Source organism: Canis aureus, chromosome 13 (genome assembly GCF_053574225.1).
Source record: "Canis aureus isolate CA01 chromosome 13, VMU_Caureus_v.1.0, whole genome shotgun sequence".
Classification (NCBI taxonomy): Eukaryota; Metazoa; Chordata; class Mammalia; order Carnivora; family Canidae; genus Canis; species Canis aureus.
The window spans coordinates 58,094,018-58,119,854 of NC_135623.1; the positions used below are offsets into that span (position 1 = coordinate 58,094,018).

The following is a 25,837-nucleotide window of genomic DNA, read 5'->3' on the forward strand; positions in this document are numbered from 1 at the left end:
CTGAAACATTCAGTTTATAAGGATATCTGACACTCCCTGCATATCTCGAATTTTAGACAAAATAACCTATAAATTGTGGAAAATGTTACTTTAGAAAAACCCGACTAATCTTAATCTTGGTAAATGTACACTTGGTTCTTAACACTTACCAGTGGCCAGAAAAGTGGAATACTCAAATTTATCCAACAAAAATTCTACAATTTAACCCACAGTGTTTCCCAGACACTAGGCATAGGAGATGTTAGCAGTATCTCTTCGTTTTGCCACAATCTAAAGAACTTGGCCTTTTCAGGAATGTGTTGACGACACCATCAGATATTTCCTTCTTCTTTGAGAGTAAGCAGGCAAAGAACACTTTCTCGAAGGAGCAACTGGATTCCTTTCACAAGCTGCAGACCCTGGAGGCCGGTGGCAACAACTTCCTTTGCTCCTGTGAATTCCTGTCTTTCACTCAGGAGCAGCAGGCCCTGGCCGGGCTCCTGGTCAGCTGGCCAGAGGACTACCTGTGTGACTTGGCTCCCGGCTTCTGAGTTCCACTGGGTGGCTCTGGTGGCCCCTGTGCTGTGTCCTGCTCCTGCTGGCCCAGGGGGCTCCTCCCCCGCCCCCCAGACATCTGTTATGATGCCTTTGCTTTACAGGGAGCAGGATGCCTACTGGGTGGAGCACCTTCTGGTCCAGGAGCTGGAGCACTTCCACCCTGGGACTTTATTCCTGGCAAATGGATTATTGACAATATCACTGACTCCATCAAGAAGAGCCACAAAACCATCTTTGAGCTTTCTGAAAACTTCACCCGTTTGATGAGAACAGTAAGTGAAGCTGCCATTCTCATTCTTCTGGAGCCCAAGGAGAAAAAGGCCGCCCCCCAACAGGAAGTGTTGGGGCTGAAGAACATTATTCTAGTTTTAGAAATGAAATATTCTCAGTTTTCAAAGCCTGGTTCTATGTGGATTTAGGGTTTTGCTATTATTTCGCACAGGCAGTATTAAGTACATTCTTTAAAAATTGCAGATGATTCATAAATCCGTTCAGAATAGACAAATTTTGAAGAATGGGCATATGTGTTTACAAAGCTCTATAAAATAGTTCTGGGATTATGTTAGATTTTCAGTAAGTGATTTTTGACAGGTGTACTTGCTATTATTTTATTTAACTATTGCAAGTCACTTTATATGAAAAGGAGACTGTGAATTTTGATAACTTCATTTTAGAATTTCAGCCACATGCTCAAAAATATAAATATCTACCAGAAGTTATCTTTTCCCAAACACCTTTTCATATTCTGCACTCATTTTCTGACTCAACAAATCGGTTTTGTAGTAAGTTGTAGAAAATCTTATGGGAAACAAAAAACAGACTGACTAGAGTCTCAGAGTCTAATCTGGGTTTGTCACTGAGCTGTGAGCCGTGCAACTTGAGACAAGTTCTCCAATCACTTGAGCTGAAGGTGTAATAATATCAGAGCCATTTATTTCACATGTTATTATGAGATTCAGATGAAAAGACGTATTTGAAAGTGCTTTGGAAATGTTTATGAAGCTTTATGGTATACAGATAACACTGGCAATAACTTGTGGGTAAATAAATGAGTTCCACCTGACTTTGCCAGAACATTCTAATTGGCTTTGGGATTGCAAAGCAATAATATCAATCGAGGCAGTTCGATTAAAGGCATATGGGGAAAGAACAGAGATTTTTTAGATTTGGCGGGGGCGGGGGGGGGGGCGGTATTGGAAAGAAGTTTTCTTAGGTACACGCCCTAAGAACTCATGAGGAAGAGAGGTGGGGATTCACACAGTTACCTGTAGGGACAATCAGGCCCCACCCTCTGAAGTTCACCTTCATGCCTACGGATGAAGTTTGCCTGGATGCTGGAGCCGGTAATGAGGATTAGGGATGGGGACTAGGGCAAGACATAGCACCCTGGATTTAGGGTAAAATTCTCATTCCAAATCTCAGTACTGCCCCATTTGCATGGCATTTCCTCCGTGTGAGAGGAGCAAGAGAGCTTCCTCGGCCTCAATTTGTAAGGATCAGGTGTACTTATGAATAGAAGCAGCACTCAGTGAATACTACTAAGGCAGTTTGATTTTTTTTTTTTAAAGATTTTATTTATTTATTCATGAGACACACAGAGAGAGGCGGAGACCCAGGCAGAGGGAGACGCAGGCTCCCTGCGGGGAGCCCGACGCGGGGCTCGACCCCGGGGCCCCAGGATCGCGCCCTGGGCCGCAGGCGGCGCCGGACCGCCGAGCCCCGGGCTGCCCGAGGCAGTTTGATTCTTAAAAGGTAGGTCGTCCCCCTTGTAAACATTCTTCACTAGTTTCTGTGACACCGAAGAAAAGCCAACCCGAGACTTTTGGGAATGACGGGGAACGACCGGGAAGGAGCCGACGCAAGGTGCGGGCCTGGACTCAGTGTGGGCTGCGGGCGGGAGCCCCCCGGCGGCGGGACGGGGCTGCGCGGGCGCCGGCCGGCACCTCGGGGCCTCCCCTCCCTCCCCCTCCCCCCTCCCCCTCCCTCCCCCTCCCCCCTCCCCCTCCCTCCCCCGTGTCCTCCCTGCCCCCCCCTCCCGGCCGCGGGCAGGCGTCCTCTCCCGCCGCTCGGGCAGGGCTCGGGTCCGTGGGTGCGGGCGGCGGCGGACGGCGGAGGCCGGGCCGAGCACGAGCACGAGCACGAGCGGCGGATCTGGGCCCCAGGCCGCGCCCCCACCGAGGGGGCCTCGCCGGAGCTCCGGGGGCGCCTGGGGCACTCGCTCCGCCCGCGAAGCCTCCCCCGGCCCCCCCCGCCGGACGCCCGCCCGCTGGCCCTCGGGGTCCCCGCCCCCGCCCCCGCCGGGAGGCACACCCGCCCTGCGCCCTGCGCCCTGCGCCCAACCCGCCCGGTGCGCCGCGTCCGGAGGCCGCTCGTCACCTCCCGGGTACGTCGGGCCGCTCGGCCCCCGCGCCCCCCGCGCCCCCCGCGCCCCCCGCGGCCTCCCCGCGCCGCCCACCGCCCGGGTGCGCGGGCGTCCAGGCGGGCCGGGCTTCCCCGCAGCGCCGCGGAGGGCGGGGGGCGCGGGGGGCGCGGGCCCGGAAGGACCGACGCTCTCGTAAGCCCTCAGCGCTCCCCCCCCAAGCGCCCCCCGGCCCGCAGCGCTCCCCCCCGGCCCCCAGCGGCCCCCCCCCAGCGCCCCCAGCGCCACCAGGGTCGGTAAGGACTTTGGGGGGCGCGCTCGGGGCGGGGGCGGGCGCGGGGGCGGGCGCGGGGGCGTGTCTGCGCTCCCGGGTCTCCACGGGGACCACACAGCGCAAACCGGGTATCATCACTGTGCGGAGAAGCGGGGAAGGGTCGGGATTCGGGGTGTGCCCATGCCCAGGAGCCTCGCACCGTAACCCCAGCCCGGCCTCTGCGCGGCGGGGGGCGAGTGTGAGCGGGTGTGAGCGGGTGTGAGCGCGAGAGCTTCCCCTCCGCGTTCCTCCACCCTTGAAACGCCCGAGTTCTGTCTCCGTTGAGAAAGTAACTTAGAGCACGTAAGCCTAGACGAGTTCTCTAAGTAAGGACGCCCTGAAGTTCCCCCTCTAACTTCTCCAATTTCCTTCAATGAGAACTGTTGAGAACCTAGACGCAGCCCGCGGAGTGGTCTTACTGTTTTGTGTTTTGTGGGGAGAGAGATTGATGGACGGATGGATGAGGCGTGAACAGCTCAGCTGGCTGAGATGGCGCTGACCTTGCGGAAGGTCTTGTCTGCGCTGTTACTAACTTAGATCTTTACCAAAAAGCAACTGGTAGATTTGAAAGTAGAGACCAAAAAAAAAAAAAAAAAAAAGGAAATGACATCCTATTTGAAAATGACTTATTCACCGATATTTTAAGTTTCTTCCTGTTCTAAGCAGAGAACATTTGCATCTTTAAACTTCTTTGTTTTTCATCATTAAACTTCTTATGATGCACTTATTTTACAAAAATTGCCAGAAGGTTACAGCATGACTTGTACGTTTCTAAGCTATCAGTTCATTTTTTGTATTATTTTCTTTAAGAATTTGGCTTGGGTGGTTAGATACCTTGTTTTGATTTTCGTGATTGAGTACAATTTATGATTAAAACAGAGTTGTGGGTATGATCTTTTTATAAAGATTTCCTAATAAATATAAGTTGTATTTACTCCTCATCAAAAGACTTGCTTGGGGGATCCCTGGGTGGCCCAGCGGTTTGGCGCCTGCCTTTGGCCCAGGGCTTGATTCTGGAGTCCTGGGATCGAGTTCCCCGGTCTGGTTCTGCACATGGAACCTGCTTCTCTCCCTGCCTGTGTCTCTACCACTCTCTCTCTTTCTCTATCTCATGAATAAATGAATAGAATAGAATAGAATAAATGACAAATGCTTGTCAAAATTCTGTTTACTCCCACATCATATAAAATTTATATTCCTTTTTCCTCATACTAAAAAGAAATGCCTGAGCCTTTGAATGCTGTCTTCTTTCTTATTAATTATTAAATTTAAAAAATGCAATCATTGCTTCTTGCTGCCTACTCTTACCAGGTTTATTCTGCAAATTGCGGAAGAACATATGTTTTGGGTTACGTCTTTCAGTGATAGACTAGGGCTAAAAATTCTTTTTTTTTCTTTTTGTTTTGTTTTTGAGTGTCTGAAAATGCCTACCTCACCTTTACTCTTGAATGATAATTTAAATGGGTATTGCCATCTAGATTGGCAGGTGTGTCTTCTTTGCCCTTGGAGAATACCATTACATTATTTTTGGGCAAAGTGAGGAATTTTTTTCTTTTTTTGCTGGAGATTCAATACTCATTTAAATTTAGCACCTTATTTTTTTCCCAATTTAAAAAAACTTTGAGTTACTCTGTCTTTTGATAGTTGGACCCATAGCAGCATACAAGATAGGCTTTGAGTTTTCATTTCTTATGGAGGATTTCTAGTAGGTTGGCTTTCAGCCAGGGCCAGAGGGCAGAGATTTGTTTTAGATCCTTATTCACATTAGGGGCAGCTGCTTTTTCCCTGCCTGTGTACTTTCAGTTTCTGACTGCACATTGGGCCCTGAGTCCCTTCTCCACTCCGCTTCACCCAACCATCACAGCCCCAGCCCTGATGTGGGTATCTGGTCGTGGTTTTGCTGGGGGCCACAGGGCTTCAACTTCCTGTCAGTTCTCAATCAGTAGATGTGCACAGCACAATGCCAGGCTTACCGGTCAGACTGCTGTCTTTTTCTGGATCTCAGACCAGTAATGCCTCAGCATTTTGTTACTTTTCTGAATTCTTTTTTTAAAAAATATTTTATTTATTTACTCACAAGAGACACACAGAGAGAGGCAGAAGGAGAAGCAGGCTCCTTGCAGGGAGCCCAATGCAGGACTTGACCTCAGGACCCTGAAATCATACCCTGAGCTGAAGGCAGACACTCAACCACTGAGCCCCAAGGTGCCTCAATTTTCTGAATCTTTAAGCAGATGATTTTATATTTTGTCTAGACCTACCACCCATATTAGATATGACTCCATTCAGTCTAACTGGAGCCATTGCTCTTCTCTTTCTCAGTGCCATGCCATTGCATAGAGGGGAAATGGGAGGAGAGAGATAAGACTTTCATCTTCAGTGTCAGATTGGTAGTGGTAGTTTTAATATCATTAATAATTAATATTTACTGAAAAGTTACCATGCAGTAGGTACCATGTAATATGTGGATGAACATAGCCCAAAATCCCTGCTCTGATTAATTTTACAGTTTAAAGACAAAAGGCTAGGAAAAATTTAAAAATAGATTTATCTGACCTTTAAATATTAGCTGGAAGCTTGTATGGATTTCTTAAGATTTGTGCTATTTATTACAAAATGATCAAGTAAATTTTGGTTGCCCAGGACAGTAATACTAAGATGATTTTTTTTTCAATAATGGATTCAGCAGAAAGACAGTGGGATAAATATAGTACCAAACAGTATTCTTATCTCAACTTACCCCTGTCACTTTTAGAGGTGGGGACAATGTTGGATCTATGTTCTTTATGGGTTAGTTTCCATTGCCTGCTATTTTTTGCTCTTCTCCTGGTCATTATTTTGCTTCCTTTAGTACCTGGTTGTTTTTTTATGGTGTACTGGACATTCTTTGATGTTTTTTTACGGTGTACTGGACATAAACTTTGAAACATTTTTTTGTAGGAAGAAATTTGATGCCTCAAATAGTAGTATTCTCTTCTTTTTTTAAAAATTTATTTATTTATGATAGTCACAGAGAGAGAGAGAGAGAGAGAGAGAGGCAGAGACACAGGCAGAGGGAGAAGCAGGCTCCATGCACCGGGAGCCCGATATGGGATTCGATCCCGGGTCTCCAGGATTGCGTCCTGGGCCAAAGTCAGGTGCCAAACCACTGCGCCACCCAGGGATCCCAGTAGTATTCTCTTCTAGAGAAAATTTCCCTTTGCTTCTGCAGGTATCTGAGCACTAGAATTCCAGAAATCATCTTAATCCCTTTTCAGAGCCTGAGACTGCCTGAGCCATCCAGATAAGTCAGAACTGTGCTACAATCTGTGTAAGGGCTCGGTTTCCCTTGGTTCAGTTCTGCCTTTCCATCTGTGATTGCCCCAGACCTTAACCTTACATATACTCTGTGTCCTTCAGGCTGTCAGAGTGTTGTATGGCCTATTGGATGAGGCTTACTATATTCAAGGTGGTGGAAGACAAGATTGAAAATATTGGCTGAGAACTGGAAACTATAAAAAATGACATACAGATGGAGAAAAGAACCAAATAGAAGTTAAATAGGTGAGAATGGCAGTAACTGCAAAATATAAATGCTGTGGCTGGATCTAACAATAGATTAAACACAGCTGAAGAGAGGAGAATAAATTGGAAAGTAGATCAGAAGGAAATATCAAGACTGAAACTTGAAGAGGTGAAATATAGAAAGAACAGAAGAGAAGGAGGCCTGGAAAATAGAGCTAAGCTAGAGCTTAGATGAAAATTTATAACCTTAAATGTATATATTAGACATGAAGAATGGCTGACGATTAATGAGCAGGTGTCTACCTTAAGAAATTAGAATAGGAACAATAAAATAAATCTAGAGGAAGCAGAAGGAAGGCAATAGTAATTTAAGAATAGAAATTCATGGAATAGAAAGGAAATAGAGGATCTATAAAATGAGAAGCTGGTTTTTGAAAATGCTAGTAAAAAATGATAAACCGCTGACACTGAAGACAATCATAAGGCACAAAAAACTCATCTAAGTTACAAGACAGGACATTAAAATAGTAAGATGAAAAAAAAATAAAATAAAATAGTAAGATGATATTCTAAGTAACTATGTCAGTAAATTTGCAAGTTTAAAAGAAAATGTTCAATCCCTTGAAAAACACAATTTACCAAAGCTGACAGATGATGAAGAAGAAAATCTGAATAGTTTCATAGCTGTTAAATATATTTAATGCATTTTATAAAAACAAGATAAATATACAAATAATAGCAATAAATCTTGCAGGCTCAGAAGGTGGCATTGGTGAATTCTACCCACAGAAAAGAAAGGAAATGTATAGGGCAATTTTACTCTGAATATAGATGCAAACGTTCTAAAGGAAATATTAGTAAACAAATATACCCAGTAAAATATAAAAAAGGATAATATGTCCAGACTAACTTGGGTTTCTTCTAAACAATTCAACATTGTCTCAACACTAAATTGATTAATGTGAGGAAACCTGTGTTATTTCAATAGATATAGGAAGACAAAAAAATTTAATAAAGGTCAACATTCAGTAATCAAGAAAACAAACTAAAGGTATACGGATTGGAAAAATAATAAAGAGAATAGCTTCATGATAATATAAAAAAAGGCTTTTAAAACAGACCACAAAATCACTACTAAGAAACAAAATAGAAAATGTTTAAGAACATCTGTTCATCAAAAGATTCCACCAAGAAAGTGAAAAGGAAAGCCACACAGTGGAAGAAGAGAGAGGCATACCTTGTTTTATTGCATGTGGCAGATACTGTGGTTTTTTGTTTTTTGTTTTTTTGTACAAATTCAAGGCCTGTGGCGACCCTGTGTTGAGCAAGTCTGTTGCTGTCATTTTTCCAACAGCACTTGCTCACTTTGTATCTCTGTGTCACATTTTGGTAATTCTGGCCGTATTTCTAACTTTAGTATATTCATTACGATGATCTGTGATCAGTGATAATGACTCACCGAAAGCTCAGATGATGGTTAGCATTCATTAGCAATAAATCCTTTTTTAAATGAAGGCGTGTGCTTGTTTTTGGACATTGCACATTTAACAGACTACTGTGTAGTACAAACATAGCTTGTGTGTGCACTGGGAAACTAGAAAATTCATTGGACTCTCTGTATTGTAATAGCCATTTTATTGTGGTGGAGCCAGACCCACAATATCTCTCAGCAATGCCTGTATTTGTAACACATGTATCTTCCATTTTGAGAGTATACATTTTTATTTTCATATGTATGTAATATTTATAATAATTATTATGTTATAATAGCAACAACCCAATAGAAAACAGTAGGCCAAAAACTGAAAGAGGCACATTACAACTGAGAATTCCAAATGATCATACACAATATGATCCTATATGCAGATGTTCAGGCTCATTATTAGTCCAGGAAATAAAATTTAGACAACAGAGATTACACTACCTACCTACCAAAATCGCTAAAATTAAAAAGACTGGCAGTACTAAGTGGTAGCAAGATAGAAAGCAGTTGGAACTGTCATACAGTGCTGATGGGAATGCAAACTATGGTTTATCCATACTAGGAAACACTGTGATCCATTGGGAAAGAATCAGAAAAGTTTCTATATGTGAACGTAGAAAGATGTCAAGTTATATTGTTAGGTGAAAAGTGAAAGTCTAGAATAATTATGCATGGTAGGTATGGCCCCATTTATCTAAAAGAGACAGGAGGGGGTGCAAAGCAGTTGCATTGGTGTGGCCATAAAGATTCTGGCTGCAACAGCTATTAAATTTCCAAACCAAGTATGTATTAATATTATTTGTGTTTTAATATCTGTTCCTACAAATTATACAGCCTAGGCCTTTATAACCTCAGATTCTGTGGGTGTGGGAAATTAATTTTACCCATAAAAAGTTTTGTTCTTGGGGTTATATATTTTTTTTAAAAAATTTGTGCAGTTTATGCAGTGAGCAAATACAGACAAAGGAGTACAAAGCATAAGGAATGAGAGAGCTGAATAGAGCCAAAGAGGGATACAGGGCCCAGAAAGAGGGCAGAGACAGCGAGCGAGCGAGAGAGCTAGATTCATGACTGGAAGGAAACCAGCAGCGGTGGAGACCATGCAAACAGCTTTATTTCCCCCACATTCATCTGAATAGCCCATCCAGACCGGGGCACTGCTTTCTGCACTTCTCTGCAGGAAGAGAAGGTTCTGATGGTTGGTCTGATTGTCCCTCGGCCCAGCAAACCACCTTGCTCTGCCTGGAGTTCCCAGCATCCCTCCTGCCTGCTAGTAGTTAAGTGTCAGACAAGCTGGAGGAGCATGGGAACTTTTTCTTTTGCCACTGGAGCTGTGTTCAGTGAATAGTTGTCCCGCAAAAGCTGTGGTTGGGCTCTGTGACATCTCTAACTCATGGGGGCACCAAGGCAGGGAAAGAGTATGCTTATATCCAAGAAGGCTTGAAGCATAGGAGTAGGTGATTGTAAATCCATACAGTTAAGCCTAGCTCACTTTTTTTTTAGATTTATTTATTTATTTGGGAGAGGGAGGGAGAACATGAGCATGAGTGGGAGGTGGGGTGAGGCAGAGGAAGAGGGAGAGAAGCAGACTCCCCGCAAACCTGGAGCCCAGTGCAGGGCCTGATCTCAAGACCCTGAGATCATGACCTGAGCCAAAGGCAAGAGTTGGATGCTGAACTGATTGAGCCACTCAGATGGTATAGGGCTTCTAGGTCTTGGCACAGGGGCAAGATCTCTGTGCTCATGTTGCTGGATGCACCAGGGAATCCATTTTTTAATCCCCATGCATACATTCCATTTGCCTTTCTGTTATTTCCTGGTAGGTAGGTGTGTGTGTGTGTGTGTGTGTGTGTATGTGTGTGTGATGCCTTACAGAACATTTCTCAGGAACTGGAATCATAATAAACTGTCAAAACAATCACTCATTTGAACCTCTTTTATTTGTAGGTTGGATCACTGGACAATGTCACGTGTTTTGTGGACATTGTGGGTTTTGGGGGCTGTAACCAACCTCTCCAAGGAAGAGGCCCCTGACCAGTCTTCTTCTCTGTCCTGTGACCCCACTGGTGTCTGCGATGGCCGCTCCAGATCTTTGAACTACATGCCCTCAGGGCTCACAGCAGCTGTGAGAAGCCTTGACCTCTCCAACAATGAGATCACCTACATTGGCAACAGTGACCTTCGGGATTGTGTGAACCTCAAGGCTCTGAGGCTGGAGTCTAATGGAATTAACACAATAGAGGAAGAATCTTTTTTTTCCCTGTGGAGTCTTGAACATTTGGACTTATCTTATAACCTCTTATCTAACTTATCATCCTCCTGGTTCAGGCCCCTTTCTTCATTGAAGTTCTTAAACCTACTGGGAAATCCTTACAAATCACTTGGGGAAACACCTCTTTTTTCTCAGCTCACAAATCTAAGAATTCTGAAAGTAGGAAATATCTACAGCTTCACTGAGATTCAGGATAAGGATTTTGCTGGGCTAACCTTTCTTGAGGAACTGGAGATCGATGCTTCAAATCTCCAGAGGTATGAGCCAAAGAGTTTGAAATCGATTCAGAACATCAGCTATCTGGCCCTCCGTATGAAGCAGCCTGTTTTACTGGTGGAGATTTTTGTAGATCTTTCCAGTTCCTTGAAACATTTAGAACTGAGAGATACTCATTTGGACACTTTCCACTTTTCAGAGGCATCCATCAATGAAACACATACGTTGGTTAAAAAGTGGACATTTAGAAATGTGAAAGTCACCGATAGAAGTTTTACTGAGGTTGTGAGACTGTTGAATTATGTTTCTGGAGTGTTAGAAGTAGAGTTTGAGGACTGTACCCTTTATGGGCTCGGTGATTTTGACATACCTGATGTGGACAAAATTAAAAATATAGGTCAGATAGAGACACTAACAGTACGGAGGTTGCATATTCCACACTTTTACTCATTTTACGATATGAGTAGTATATATTCACTTACAGAAGATGTTAAAAGAATCACAGTAGAAAGCAGTAAGGTCTTTCTGGTTCCTTGCTCACTTTCACAACATTTAAAATCCCTAGAATATTTGGATCTCAGCGACAATTTAATGGTTGAAGAATACTTGAGAAACTCAGCCTGTCAGCATGCTTGGCCCCTCCTGCAAACCTTAATTTTAAGGCAAAATCGTTTGAAATCCTTAGAGAAAACTGGAGAAACTTTGCTTACTTTGAAAAACCTGGTGAACCTTGATATTAGTAAGAATAATTATCTTTCTATGCCTGAAACTTGTCAGTGGCCAGAAAAGCTGAAATGTTTGAACTTATCCGACACAAGAATGCAAAGTATAACCCGTTGCATCCCCCAGACACTGGAAATTTTAGATGTTAGCAATAATAATCTCGAGTCATTTTCCCTGATTTTGCCACAACTTAAAGAACTTTCTATTTCCAGAAATAAGTTGAAGACTCTACCAGATGCCTCCTTCTTACCCACCTTACAAATTATGAGAATCAGCAGAAACACAATAAACGCTTTCTCGAAGGAGCAACTGGATTCCTTTCACAGGCTGCAGACCCTGGAGGCCGGTGGCAACAACTTCCTTTGCTCCTGTGAATTCCTGTCTTTCACTCAGGAGCAGCAGGCCCTGGCCGGGCTCCTGGTCGGCTGGCCAGAGGACTACCTGTGCCACTCCCCCTCCTACGTGCGGGGCCAGCGGATTGGGACCGCCCGGCTCCCGGCTTCTGAGTGCCACCGGATAGCTGTGGTGGCCGCCGTGTGCTGTGTCTTGCTCCTGCTGGTCCTGCTCACGGCGGGGGCGTGCCACCATTTCCACGGGCTGTGGTACCTGAGAATGCTGTGGGCCTGGCTCCAGGCCAAAAGGAAGCCCAGGAAAGCCCCCTCCAGGGACGTCTGTTATGACGCCTTTGTGTCTTACAGTGAGCATGATTCCTACTGGGTGGAGAACCTTCTGGTCCAGAAGCTGGAGCACTTCAATCCCCCGTTCAAGTTGTGCCTTCACAAGCGGGACTTTATTCCCGGCAAGTGGATTATTGACAATATCATTGACTCCATCGAGAAGAGCCACAAAACCATCTTTGTGCTTTCTGAAAACTTCGTGAAGAGCGAGTGGTGCAAGTACGAGCTGGACTTCTCCCATTTTCGCCTCTTTGATGAGAACAACGATGCTGCCATCCTCATTCTTCTGGAGCCCATTGAGAAAAAGGCCATCCCCCAGCGATTCTGTAAGCTGCGGAAGATAATGAACACCAAGACGTACCTGGAGTGGCCCACCGATGATGCTCAGCAGGAAGGGTTTTGGTTAAATTTGAGAACAGCAATAAAATGCTAGATTCCTTCATGAAAGGCTAGTCTGGGCCTGGCCTTCATATCACTGGTTGTAGCTAAGTCCGCTCTGACACAGTTGTCTCTCAACTACATGAACGCACTGTCCTTTGCAGACTTGCTTACTAAAGCCACTACTACTGTTCATATTTTGTCTAGAGTGCTGTCTTATAAAAACTACCAGATGGGAAAGAAGAGGTTCTTGGTTTTTTCCTTATCCTATGAGATAATCATGATCCAAGTCCACTGTTGACGTCAGAATTATCTGTAGTCATTGGCTTAGTTCATCAGGAAATAGCACCAATCAGCAGCCTTGCTGATAAGATAAACAGCCGATTAACACACATTTTGTATGTTATATGATTATATATGGTATTCTTATTAAAGTCAGCTAGAAAAAAGAAAATGTCATTAAGAAAATCATAAATCTGGGGATCCCTGGGTGGCTCAGTGGTTTAGTACCTGCCATTGGCTCGGGAAGTGATCCTGGAGTCCCAGGATCGAGTCCAGGGATCGAGTCCCACATCGGGCGCCCTGCATAGAGCCTGCTTCTCCCTCTGCCTGTGTCTCTGCCTCTCTCTCTCTCTGTGTCTCCCATAAATGAATAAAATCTTTTAAAAAAATCATAAATCTGCATAAATGGGCCCATGCGGTTGAAACCAGTGTTGTTCAAGGGCCAAGTGTAAATAAAATACTCAATTTAGAGGATTTCCAAAGAGGCTCCCACATCCCTGAGTCTGATCCTCCATCAGCATTTAACTCCATGTGAAGTTCTTTTTTTTTAAATTTTTTTTTTTAAATTTTTGATAGTCACACACACAGAGAGAGAGAGAGAGAGGCAGAGACATAGGCAGAGGGAGAAGCAGGCTCCATGCACCAGGAGCCTGACGTGGGATTCGATCCTGGATCTCCAGGATCGTGCCCTGGGCCAAAGGCAGACGCTAAACCGCTGCGCCACCCAGGGATCCCCTCCATGTGAAGTTCTGATTAGTTTCTAGTTACCCCGTCTTCTAATCCATTTCCTCTGAAGCATCATGCTTTCTTCTTCTGAAAAAGTCTTATTTGATTCTAAAAAAGGCTCCTTTTCTCCCTCTGAACATTTACAAAAGCGCATGTGGGCTAAATAGATTTTTAGACGAATATATACCCAGTGATTCCTCAAAATGACCCAAAAAATAGTGGATACACAATAATTTAAAGATAGATAGTACTTCCACGTGTTAATCTTTATGATCTAGAGTTAATATACATTATATTTAATGCAATTAATTAGGCTAGAGCTATTTCCTGATTCAACGCAAATTTCTTCTTAAGATGGGAGCCACCCGCGACAGGACTGGAACTTCCTCTGACCTGCTCAGTTTGTAGACAGAACTGGGTCTGTGTGGTTGATTGGCCTCTCAGGTCAGAAAAATCTGGGTCAGTAGAAGCATATCTCTAGGTAAGTCACTTAACTGACCCCAAATATTTTTCTGCCCTTACAGCAGGAACACTAATATCTACATCATGTGGGTGTGAATGTACAGTTGTGTAGGCTAACCACTGAGTGTGTGCCCCTCACTTACCATTCCCTCTGGATGGGTGGGGAGGGTGGAGGGACCAAGCCTCTGAGAATAAGAACCATGGATGATGCTCACATGGGGTAACAGCAATGCCTGTAGTAGGTGTTTGCTATTATTTTTTTTTCCTGAGATGCGATTCATCTTTTTATAGATCATAGTCTGTGAATGTAGAAATTCCTATTAGGGGTACAAGCTTTGCCACAGGGACCCTGTTTTTCACAGAAAAATATCCCAGGGAAATAAGCGCATAGTTTCTGGGGAAAGTCAAAGAGTGTTTCTTCTCTCTCATACCAACTCCTGGGAGAGTGTTATGGAGGAAATAGTAGCCAGCCTAAGAAAAACAATGGACGAGTTCAGGGGAAGGAAATGAGGTGCTACAGAAACAAAAGACAATAATGGACTTTTTGCTTTATTTCTCTATATCCTACATTTAAGCACGATGTTAATTACCATGAGAACCAGACAAATTTAACATGAATTTGGTCCGTAGATTTAATTTAAATAATCTAGACAGCAAGAGAAAGAGCTCTGTAGTTGGTTGGTAGATTGAAAGTAATGTTATAAAAATAATCTTTATTTTTCTCATCACAGATGTTTTCTTTTTAAAAGACTTATTTATTTATTCATGATAGAGAGAGAGAGAGAGAGGCAGAGACACAGGCAGAGGGAGAAGCAGGCTCCATGCCGGGAGCCTGATGTGGGACTCGATTCCGGGTCTCCAGGATCACACCCTGGGCTAAAGGCAGGTGCTAAACCACTGAGCCACCCAGGGATCCCCTCATCACAGATGTTAAACACGTTCACTGTAGACATTTTGGGAAAGAGATAAGAGCCTATAAAGAAAGAATTTTTCTTATCCCTTCACCTTGGGATAACCACTGGTAACTGTAGTGTATAGCTCGCCATAATTTTTTCTATATATATATATAGAAAACTATATATATATATATAACTTCATGAAATTGGGATTAGATTTTAAATACCTAAACTATAAAGAAAATAGCATCTTTATTTTGTGTGTGTTTGAAGTTGTTTAGGGATTATCCAACATTTCTGAACTCCGAGGGTCGTTCAGAACTCCATGCAGATACATACTGGTTTACCTGCCCAGAGTTCTAAAGGGTTCTAAAAGCTACCCTCATGCAGTTGCTGTCCATAAAAGATAAATGGGAGGGGTGTCTGGATGGCTCTGTTGGATAAGCACCCAACTCAATTTTGGCTCAGGTCATGGTCTCAGGGTCATGAGACTGAGCCCTACATTGGGCTCCATGCTCACTGCAGTCTGCTCGAGATTCTCTCTCTCTGTCTCCTTCTACTCCTCCTCCCACTCTCTCTCTTAAAAAAAATAACTGGGGGCGGCCTGGGTGGCTCAGCGGTTTAGTGCTGCCTTCAGCTCAGGTCGTGATCCTGGCGTCCCGGGATCGAGTCCCATGTCAGGCTCCCTGCATGGAGCCTGCTTCTCCCTCTGCCTGTGTCTCTGCCTCTCTCTTTCTCTCTCTCTCTCTCTCTCTCTCTCTCTCTGTCTCTCATGAATAAATAAATAAAATCTTAAAAAAAAATAACTGGGAAATACATCAGAGATCAATTTAAGGGCTCCTTCTTTTATAGAAGAAAAAACATGTTAGCTAATACTTTAGCCAGCAATGAGGTCTTTTGTCAGTAAACTATAAGCTCAGGGATCTTGTTTTATCTCCTTAAACCAGGGTTAAATCTAATAATCTAGATCGTGAACCAATCATAATACTGAAGCATTGAGCAGTTTCAAGAAGGCAAATTACCAACAGGTAAAGATCTTAGCATGAGTTTTCTTCATTACAACTGTGATAAGGCTTTGAATAGCATTAAGTTCATTGCCTGTGTTTTTGACAATAGATGTGCTTCCCTGTCTACTTCCTGTAAGTGTAATGTCTCCAGGTAATGAGAACAGATGTCTGATATTAGGCATATAGTGGTGGCTGTTTAGTAACTCGCCAGCAATTAAAAACAAATACGTTTGGGGAGGCCAATGTATTGTTCTTAATTCTTTCTGACTACTCTTTCCTATTTTATTAATTTTGTCCCTTCCTGCTGGATTAATTAATTAATCCATTCTCTTTTTAAAAAATATTTTATTTATTTATTCATGGGAGACATACAGAGAGAGGCAGAGACACAGGCAGAGGGAGAAGCAGGCTCCATGTGGGAAGACCAATGCGGGACTCGATCCCAGGACCCCCGGATCACAATCTGAACCAAAGACAGATGCTCAATCCCTGAGCCAACCAGGCGCCCCTGATTCATTCTTTCAACAAATATTTATTGAGTGCCTATTAGGTAACAGGCACTACTCTGAGTGCTGGACATAAAATAGGGAACTAAATAGATCAAATCCTCTGCCTTCATGGAGGGGAAGACAAATAAAAAAATAAATGTATGATATGATTTCAGGTATTGATAAGTGCTATGAAGAAAATAAAAGCAGAGTACAGCAAGAGAGTGATGTCACGTGTGTGTGTGCGTGTGTGTGTGTGTGTGTGTGTGTGTGAACGGAGTGGCACAGAAGAAGAGAGTGGTTCTCCCCTTTTTTAGTGCAGCCCTTGGATGGGTCAGGTGCACTTGGAAGGCCCAGCAAATGCAGTGCACGTCTGGCTCATTGAATGGGCTGTGGCACCTAATGCCAGACAGTTCCAGAATAACACCCTCCATGCCAAAGGGCTTTATGTCACCAAAGCTGCCACGTGGTGACAAGCAGAGAGCAGAGAAGACCTTATCCTTAAACTGTAGTTTACATAACAACTCTGCCTACTTCTTTGAATTGATCAGAAGATCCTAGTTATAGCTAAATGCTGTAGTAAGAAGTACCTTATCAGCCACATTAGAGATAGCAGGTCCATGGTGGGTTTAACAAATGGGCTGCACGCATGGATTAGAAAATGATCACAATGGGAAAGATGCAAAGGATGCTGTGTTTGTTTATGCTGTTGCTCACGTTAAAATCAAACACAGAGACCAGACTTAGAAGTCCCAGAGCAGACAAAACCAGTTTTTAGTCTCACAAGCAAAGCTTGATTTAGCTTACTTTGCAAGACAAGTGAGGGTAACTTGCCCCGGGTGCTTTTTGCTTACGCCTCTGAAAATCATAAGCAAAACTTAAATTGTTTTCCCAAAATTGATATGAGGTGATCACTAATCAATTCCCTTTCCATAAAGAAAATTCCAATATTGTAACCAATCACTGTGAAGAATAAACAGTCACTGCCTCCAAACTAGATAAGCGGTTGTGTAACCCATACCTCTGAGCTTCCTTCTGTGTTTTGGTCTGAGTGCTCCTGGTTTGCAAACTATCTTTTTGATGTGTGCATAACAAACTTTTACTAATTACTACTTTGCTGATTCATTGGTTTTCTGTTTTTTTTCTGAACTTTTGACATTCAACTTCTCTTTTAAATTCTTTCCACATAGGCAGATTGCCTTTTTTGTAGGGTCCTGAGTTTTATCCAGGTCTAAAAACTCTTGCGCTTATCTCTGAAATTAAAAAAAAAAAGAATATCAATAATAAATGTAGGATCAAGGATTTAAAAATATTTCAACATGCAACTTGTTGCTTCTGGAGTAGGTCTGCTGTACTACTCCAGCCCTAGTGAATAATTAATGCCTTGAACTATTCCAATCACCACGGGTTGCCAGGCCACCAAATAACGAAGCCAATCAAGGATTTGTCCATACAAAAAGTGTGTGCGCTCCCAGCTAAATCTCAGTTAAGGAGGTTGCTCTACGTACAGTCAAGTAGCAGACATATTCACGAATCTCATTTGCAAATACAATAAGCAACGCCATGAGGGGGTATTTCCTTTCTCATTAATTCTATGTGCTCATTTAAAAGCATTTATAACAAATATGTATATCCTTTAGCTTTATAAGGTATTAACCAGAAGTGGTTCTTGACTCGGTCTGCCCATATTAGAAGGGACTTCAGGGCAGGTGCGTGAAGAGGAGGGAGGGAGAAGCTGCACACACCTTTAGCCTCGGTTGTGCTTCAGTTACGCTGACTCACTGAGAAAGGCCAAGCCCATAGATGGAGCTGGTGGCTGCACAGGTGCTCTGCTGCTGTGGCCCTACGACACAGCCAGCCACGGTGCTGCCTCCCCTGCTACCCTAACAGCAAATCTTCCCTTGATTGGCAGTTCTCAGAGATGGACGCATTGCTGCCAACAGCCATCGTTAAATCCATGTATAGGGTTGGGGAAGAGTAGGGGAGCAGGGAACAAGGGCGGTATCTCCGTTAGCACTGTAAAATTTGGGTGACCGGTACCTAGAAAGTGTAGTGGCTCTTAGGCGAAGAGAGAGTACTTGGCAGGTTGATGCCGACCTCTCAGTGTTTTCTCCTTAGGGTTGGGATATGTTTTAATCCCATGTACCCTCCTAGAGGACATATACCATGGTCTTGGGCCAGTGGGGTTGAGGACTAAGTCTTTATAGTCAGCTCTGGATGGGGCCATTGAGGCTTCCTGTGGCCTCAGTTGGAGAAGCATGGTGTCTATAAAAATCCTAGCTGTCTCTAGGTCCTCATTTTCTTTCTTTTTTTAAATTTATTTTTATTTTTTATTATTTTATTTTTTTTTCTCATTTTCTTTCAATATTATTATCCCTCAGGTTTAGCTTAAGACAAGATGAGGCATGGTAAGGAATTTAAAAGGCCAAAATACAGGGGGTAAACAACTCTACTCATTTCTGGAAATAATAAAATTTAGCACACCCTCAAAATTCCTTTCCATATTGTAGTTCACATTTGAGGCTTTTGAAATTTCAATTCCAGGGGCACCTGAGTGGCCCAGTCAATTAAGTGTCTGTCTTGGGCTCAGGTCATGATCTTGGGGTCCTGGGAGGGAGCCCTGCCTCAAATCCCACATGAGCTCCCCGCTCAGCAGGGAGTCTGCTTCTCCCTCTACCTCTCCTCCTCCTCCTCCACCCCTACTCCACTCCCTCTCATGCTCTCCCAAATAAATAAATAAACAAAATCTTTAAAAGAAATTTTAATTCCAGTCTATATATTTATCTACCCACCTACTCATCCCATCCGCCCATTACCTGTCATCCATCTATCTGCCCATCCATCCATCCATCATCTATTTATATATCTATCATCTATCTATCATCTATCTAATCCATATATTTACCTATCTCTCGCAATATCCCATCACATTTTCACTAAAGCCCTTAGGGTGGAACATTATGGAATATGGAGAGTAGAATGTTTCTTTTTTGGCACTCAAGTTCCTAGCCAGAGTATTAAGATAGGCACAGGGGAGAAAAGAGACCAGTAAGTTGTTTTGAAATAAATGGCTAGGGAAAACAAACTTTTTCTGCTAAAACTTTCATGAAGGTAATGAAAATTTTGATTGAAGAATGCATTACCACAAATATTTAAGGTAATACTTCACAACTTTTTTAAAAAAGGATACGGGTTATTGATCATCCTCTTCAAATCAACCTTCTCTTTGCAGTAAGGGCAAGTTTGCTTTTTACCAACTATACACCAACCGCGGATGCAGAATTCATGAAAGCTTAGGTATCTCGTTATGGAAGTTTCTAGATATTAAAGGGCAAGGTCTACTTCATGATGGCATAATGGAAATGACCCCATCTGCGGGAGGTGGAGGGGGGAGTAGAGGATGAGAATGGCTCAGTCATGACTTGATTGTGTACATCACTATTTAAGGAAGATTCGGCAGGACCACGGAACCCCCAGGGACTGGGAGCTTGCATCAGAGCTGCTATAGCTTTAGGACCCTTCAGAGTTTACGTGGCTCCTTGGTTTTGTTCTTGCTTCACTTGATTCTTCCAGGATTTAAAGTAGATAAAGAATATGAAAGTGCCTTTCTACAGTAATATTTTATGTAAATGTATCACAGTGTTTCCCTGCCTCGCTCATCGTGTGTTTCTCATGCATTTACCATAGCACCTCCCTATCCTACTTTTTGGGCACTACTCATTACCTACTGTACTGTGGAATCAGCCTTATCTTAAGGACTTAGGCAAGCTTAGGGAACTTGTAGTCATAAACCGCAAACTTACAGATATTTCTATTAGCTTCATAGTCCTATCTCAGGTTATTTGTTACTGATAAGGAGCCACTTATTTTTAATAGAATATAAACCTAATAAAATTCTGAAACCCTAGGCATTTACAAACTCATTTGCATATATCTCCCTGTCTAGAGAGTTTGGCCCTTTGCCCCTAAAGTTGAGAGCACATCCTATGTTTTCCCACAGCATCAGGGGACCGCTCCTATTAAAGCTCCTATCACATTGTATCATGACATTCAATGAGCATACACGTCTCTCCTGGACTGCATGCTACTTGTGGGACCAGGTCTCATTCTTCTGTTTCCTCAGCACCGTAAGCAGTGCCTGAGGGCCTATTTATTAAATAAATGTTTGAATGGATCACTCAAAACCAGTTGCTTTTGCAAATACATTTTCTCAGGTTTGACAACATTGTAGATTTGAGCAAAGTGATTAACAGTAGTGAGATCTGTCCTATTGATCCATCCTAGTGGTTTATTTTTTTCTACAGTTGTTGATCTCACTGTGGCTCTCTGGATCCAGATCACAGGACTTTCTGACTAGTCCGCTGTCACCCACGTGAACAGCAATGATGTGGAGGTCTCCTCTCTAACAAGTGGAGAACTGTGAGGTGTAGACAAGTGGAGGCCGTGTACGTAGTTCCTCAATATCAGATCTTCACGCAGCTAAGAGTTTCCACTATTTTATGTTCTTGGAGTTGGGTCACCTTTGCAATAGGCTTGGGTTTATATAAAGTGGTGTACTACAACAAAGATTTTAAACCAAAACCCTTACAGCTCTATATTCAAAAGGGCTGGAGGATGGCCCCATCTTTTAGAGAGATACAGAGTTCAGGGGTCCTAGAGACAGCAGTGAAATGTCCACCTCCTCTTTAATAATCTTGGTCTCATCTTCAAAATCTCAATGCTGTAAAGTCTCCAAGCTGTCAGAATTGCTGCAGAGCAATATTCTGATTCTTTCTCCTGCCTCACGTTATTAATATGACTCACGTTTGCCTGCTCCTTGCTAATGTGACTCGTGCCAAAGTGGGCCATTAGTAATACTCCCTGCAAAGCAAATTTAAAGGTGACTACATTTTAGAGTACATACGCACACGTGTACAACAATCCCTAAGTGCTTTTAAAGGTGGAGAGAGAAAATATTTCCACTTGCAAATGGCAGAAGGGGCTCTGTTCCAACATTTGAAAAGTAATCACATTTAAAACTAAGGCCAGATTTGGAAAATTTCTACCAAAGAAGGATAGTTTTTTGGGAAAGTTGTCACACTGGAAAACCACCACAGAATTCTATATGGGTTGTCTTTGTATTTTTTAATCTTAAAATAGTAAGGCTTAGGGATCCCTGGGTGGCGCAGGGGTTTGGCGCCTGCCTTTGGCCCAGGGCGCGATCCTGGAGACCCAGGATCGAATCCCACGTTGGGCTCCCGGTGCATGGAGCCTGCTTCTCCCTCTGCCTATGTCTCTGCCTCTCTCTCTCTCTCTCTGTGTGACTATCATAAAAAAAAAAAAATTTAACTGAGATATGTTTAAAAAAAAATAGTAAGGCTTAAATGTTGGAGTGAGGGCTCCGAGTATGTTTCAGATGCATTTAGTCCACTTTTTAACTCTCAGGATTGAAAAATTGGAATCTGTCCAGATGAAATAGAACGGGATCAGGGGCACTGCACGTCTAGAGTATTAGCGAGCTCGATGGGCTTCAGAGGCAAAAGATAGATGGTTTAACCACCTAATGATGCCAGAGCTCTGAACTGGGTGTAGAGCAATATTATCAAATTGATATTGTAGTATAAAATAAAGAAAAATGATGCCTCCCCCCCCCATATTTAGAAAAGAATTAAAATACCGACTGTTGGCCAACCCACACTCGACTTTAGTGTCCAGAGTTCCATGCTTAGGCAGCATAAGCTGCTTCACTCAAGGATCTTGAGCCCAGTGTGTTTCCGCATACTGAGGTCTTCCTCAACAGTCACTGGAATCCCCAAAGAATGCTAGTTTCCAGGCCCAGGCTTGTCTGGTTCCTAACACCTAAAGATCCGTCAGTCACTTGGGGTGGAATTCACAGGCAGAGGAGCCAAGTGGTCCAAGAACTGGGTGCAAGTGTTGGTCCCTCTTTCCTACTGCTTGTGCCACTAGCCTCTTTCTACGACCAAAGCTGACACCACCTGGTTGCCCGCCCCCCCCACCAACTGTTGACACAAGCAGGTTTCTAGGATTATTTCTAAGCAAAGCACACTTTGTTGCATTCAGTCCTGTGAGACTCAGATGCAGACTCCACCTGGATAGTCCTGAATTGTTCCCTGAACCTGAAACTCCACTTTTTCTCATCCCCAAACCTTTCCCTCCCTGGGCCTTGATGGCTATCTGTCCGCTTACGGCTTTGCCAACTTTCCCAGCCAGCGTCTGGGCAGAGGGTGCAGTTTTCCTGTCCATGTGGCATTAAGATTCATTTTTACAAAGGAAATTACTGGGAGAACTTCACCTCAGTTAGCATTCATTTTTCAGCAGGGATTATCAGAAAGTCTCAACAAGACAGGTGGCAGAGGATAAAGGCCTGGGGTTTGAGGATGGGAGTTGAGCAAGCAGAGGAGATGGTGAGCGGGGAGGAGAGGAGGGAGGAGGAAGGGATGAGACGAGCTCCCTGACTTGACATCTGCCATGACCAACACAGATTCTTTGAAAGTGGCCTCCCATCACTGGCTTGATGAAGCCCATACGGTTTCCTGTGAAAAGGATACACATGATTGCATGAGAGCTGGTAGGTATTTTCAATGAGTCCTTCCTCATCGAGCTCCACAATGATCTTCTGCCCACAGACGGCACAGATGTTATCCCCCAAGCTCCTCGTGGGCATCCCACTCATGCTGTAGAACTGTTGGGGGACATGCACAGAGCGCTGTTGGAAAGGCGAGCACGTGCCATGCATACTCCGAACACAGGGAAGCCACTGCCAGGTTTTGGGACACAGTCTTTACTGCTTCTTCATTGGTCTAGAACTTGAAACACTCTTCCCCAAAGGAATGCTTCAGTGGGGCCAGGGTCTCCAGGCAAAAACCTACTGAACCCCAAGTGGACCCAAGGCACATGGCTAATTATAACTTCCAATTTAATCTTCCCATTGAGGAATCCTTCAAGGGGAAAGGTTTTAATTGAACACTAATAAAAAAATAAATTTATTTTAAAAAAATAAAAAATTAAAAAAAAAGGGGGGGAAAGTTTTTATCCAGGGCTATAGTTCAGAGTCACACAGGAGGCTTTTTAAGCTTACCCATAGCCTGACTCTTCCTCTTATTTTGGAGTTTGATTCACACACAGATCTGGGGTAAGCTGAGGCATCTCCATATTTTTTAATTCCCATGTGATGAGAAGGAGCACACAGATTAATCCCACTGGGAGGCGATGCTTTTAGAGTTCTAACTTGGGATACCCATATCTTTCCAGTACTGCAGTGATTATTGCTTTTTTAAAAGATAAATATTCATTTAATATTTGTTTTAAATAGAAGATAGGAAGATAATACAAGTCCCCATATACCATGTACCTTGTTTCCCCTATTATTAACCTCTAACATTAGTACGGTACCTTCATCACAATCAATGAACCAACATTGACACTAATTATGAAATAAAGTACATACTTGATGCAGATTACTTAGGTTTTGTTGTTGTTGTTGTTGTTAATCTAGTCTTTATTCTGTTCCAGAATCTCATCTAGGATACCACTTAGTCTTTATGTTTCATTAGGCTCCTTTTGGTTATGGTGGCTTCTCAGACTTTGCCTTTTTTCCTATGATTTTGACAGTGTAGGGGAGTATTTTGTGGAATGTCCCTCAGTTGCAACTTAACTGGTGTTTTTCTCTTCATTATACTGAGTGTGGGTTTTAGGGAAGGAGACAACAAAGGTGACATTCTTATCACACCACAGCGAGGTACATGCTATCGGCATGACTTACCACTGTTGCTATTAACTTTAATCACCTGGCTTGTGGCAGTGTTTGTCAAGTTTCTCCACTAGCTACTCTTTCTTTTACTTCTTGTTCTGTACTCTTTGGAAGGACATCACCATGAGCAGCCCATTCATAAGGAGGGGTCGGCTATGCTCTATCTCAGTGTCAGTGAGGTTTCTCTAGAAAAAAGGAACCCATGGTGTGTGTGTGTGTGTATCTAGACTAGTGTTTGACTATGTGATCAGACAATTGAGCACCATAACCTACCCAAGTTGACACAAAAAACTTAACCACACAACCTTCTTATGGTTGGAGTATCTACATAAATTATGTGGAATTCTTCTGAATAGGAGATTTGTTTGTTCTCCTCCATTTATTCATTCATGTCATATGGACTCTTGATATTTATTTCATACTTTGTTATAACCCAGTGCTGCTGCTGCTGCTGCTGCTATTTTGTTGTACAGATTGTTCTAGCTTTGGCCATTGGGAGCTTTTTCAGTATCTCTTTGACTTTCCCTCATCTTTGTGGGTTTTTTTTTTTTTTTTTTTTTTTTTTTTTTTTTTTTTTTGTGTGTGTGGTTTGGTTTTTTGAGCACTTCCTTAACTTCTGGAAATACAAGATACTTCAGGTTCAATTGAATGTTCCTGCCAAGACCTAGAATCAACTATTTCTCCAGGAAGCCCTGGTTCCTTTTATTGTACAATGGTATTAGAAAAGATCTGGGCACGAGGTGTGCTCCTTGTTACTGGGGTGTCATTGCTTTAGGGCTTCTTAGCTAACAGAGCAAGGAAATATATATGTATATACTAACTCATGTTTATAACATAGCAATAGACAGTCCTTTATGTGCCCATCTATGTTAAGATACATATAATCTATATTAAGCTAAACATGAGTTCAGATTGAAGTCTTTAACTCTTATCCATTACCACATGGATCATTCTAGCCTTCTCTCCTTACCTGTTTGGAACCCTCTGGGAGTGAGAAACATAGCTCCCATTAAGGGCTCTCCACTTACGTAGCCGTGCAATTCCAGAATACATGTAGAGCAGTGTCAGGATTGTCACCCATAGTCACCCATAGCCCTGAGGGAAACCACTGTATGAACTAGAGTACAGAGCTTATGTTCAGTTCCTTTGCTTTTAATCTTAGATTTCTGTTCACTTCAGAGGTACTCAGATCTGCACTTTCTTTTCCTACTTCCTTCACTGTGGGTATTTCATGTATTTGTAATACACTTAGATTCTTTTGTCACAGTCTACATTCTTTCCTAGAATTCTCTTACATCTTAAATGATTTTCTGGATTTGTATACATTGTTTCCCCCTCTCTGCTTCAAAATACTATTGATTTTGACAAATGGATAGTGTCGTGTATTTACCATTACAGTGTCATACTGAATAATTTCACTGCCCTAAAAAATTCCTTGTATTTCACCTATTCAACACTGCTCCCTCCCTAAGCCCCTGGCAACCACTGACCTGTTTACTATCTCCGTAGTTGTACCCTTTCCAAAATGTCATATAAATGGAATCATACTATGTAGCCTTTTCGGACTGCCTTCTTTCACTTAGCAATATGTATTTACAGTTCATCCGTGTTCTTGCATGGCCTGATAGCTCATTCCTTTTCCTGAGGAGATTTAAAACAAAGCAGATGCATTGGCTCCACTTCTAGAGATTTCGACTTAATTAGTCTGGTGTGGGGCTTAGGCACTGGTGTGAGAATGGAAATTGTTCCTCCTTTGCCTCCTCC

At 43.1% G+C, this 25,837-nt stretch overlaps 2 protein-coding genes across 5 annotated transcripts in view; one reads left to right on the forward strand and one right to left on the reverse strand.

Annotated features, from left to right (window-relative positions):
• The first annotated feature begins 2,269 nt into the window (after positions 1-2,269).
• TLR2 (toll like receptor 2) lies at positions 2,270-12,705 on the forward strand. 4 transcript variants are annotated; one of them, XM_077846442.1, is made up of 2 exons: positions 2,270-2,289; positions 10,144-12,705. In XM_077846442.1, the coding sequence occupies exon 2, from the start codon at positions 10,160-10,162 to the stop codon at positions 12,515-12,517; it is 2,358 nt and encodes a 785-aa protein (XP_077702568.1). In that variant the 5' UTR covers positions 2,270-2,289; positions 10,144-10,159; the 3' UTR covers positions 12,518-12,705. The 4 variants fall into 4 exon arrangements, with proteins under 4 accessions (XP_077702568.1, XP_077702569.1, XP_077702570.1 ...); XM_077846443.1 differs by having other exon boundaries at positions 2,283-2,400; XM_077846444.1 differs by lacking the exon at positions 2,270-2,289 and adding an exon at positions 2,796-2,920.
• A 1,037-nt stretch (positions 12,706-13,742) lies between these two features.
• The window catches only part of RNF175 (ring finger protein 175), a 37,055-nt gene continuing 24,960 nt past the window's right edge, over positions 13,743-25,837 (reverse strand). The window contains exons 5-7 of the mRNA XM_077846446.1: positions 22,872-23,005; positions 19,514-19,615; positions 13,743-17,798 (exon numbers count right to left, since the gene is read on the reverse strand). Coding sequence (XP_077702572.1) covers positions 17,678-17,798; positions 19,514-19,615; positions 22,872-23,005 — 357 coding nt within the window. The 3' untranslated portion in view covers positions 13,743-17,677. The remainder of the gene's footprint in view (positions 17,799-19,513; positions 19,616-22,871; positions 23,006-25,837) is intronic.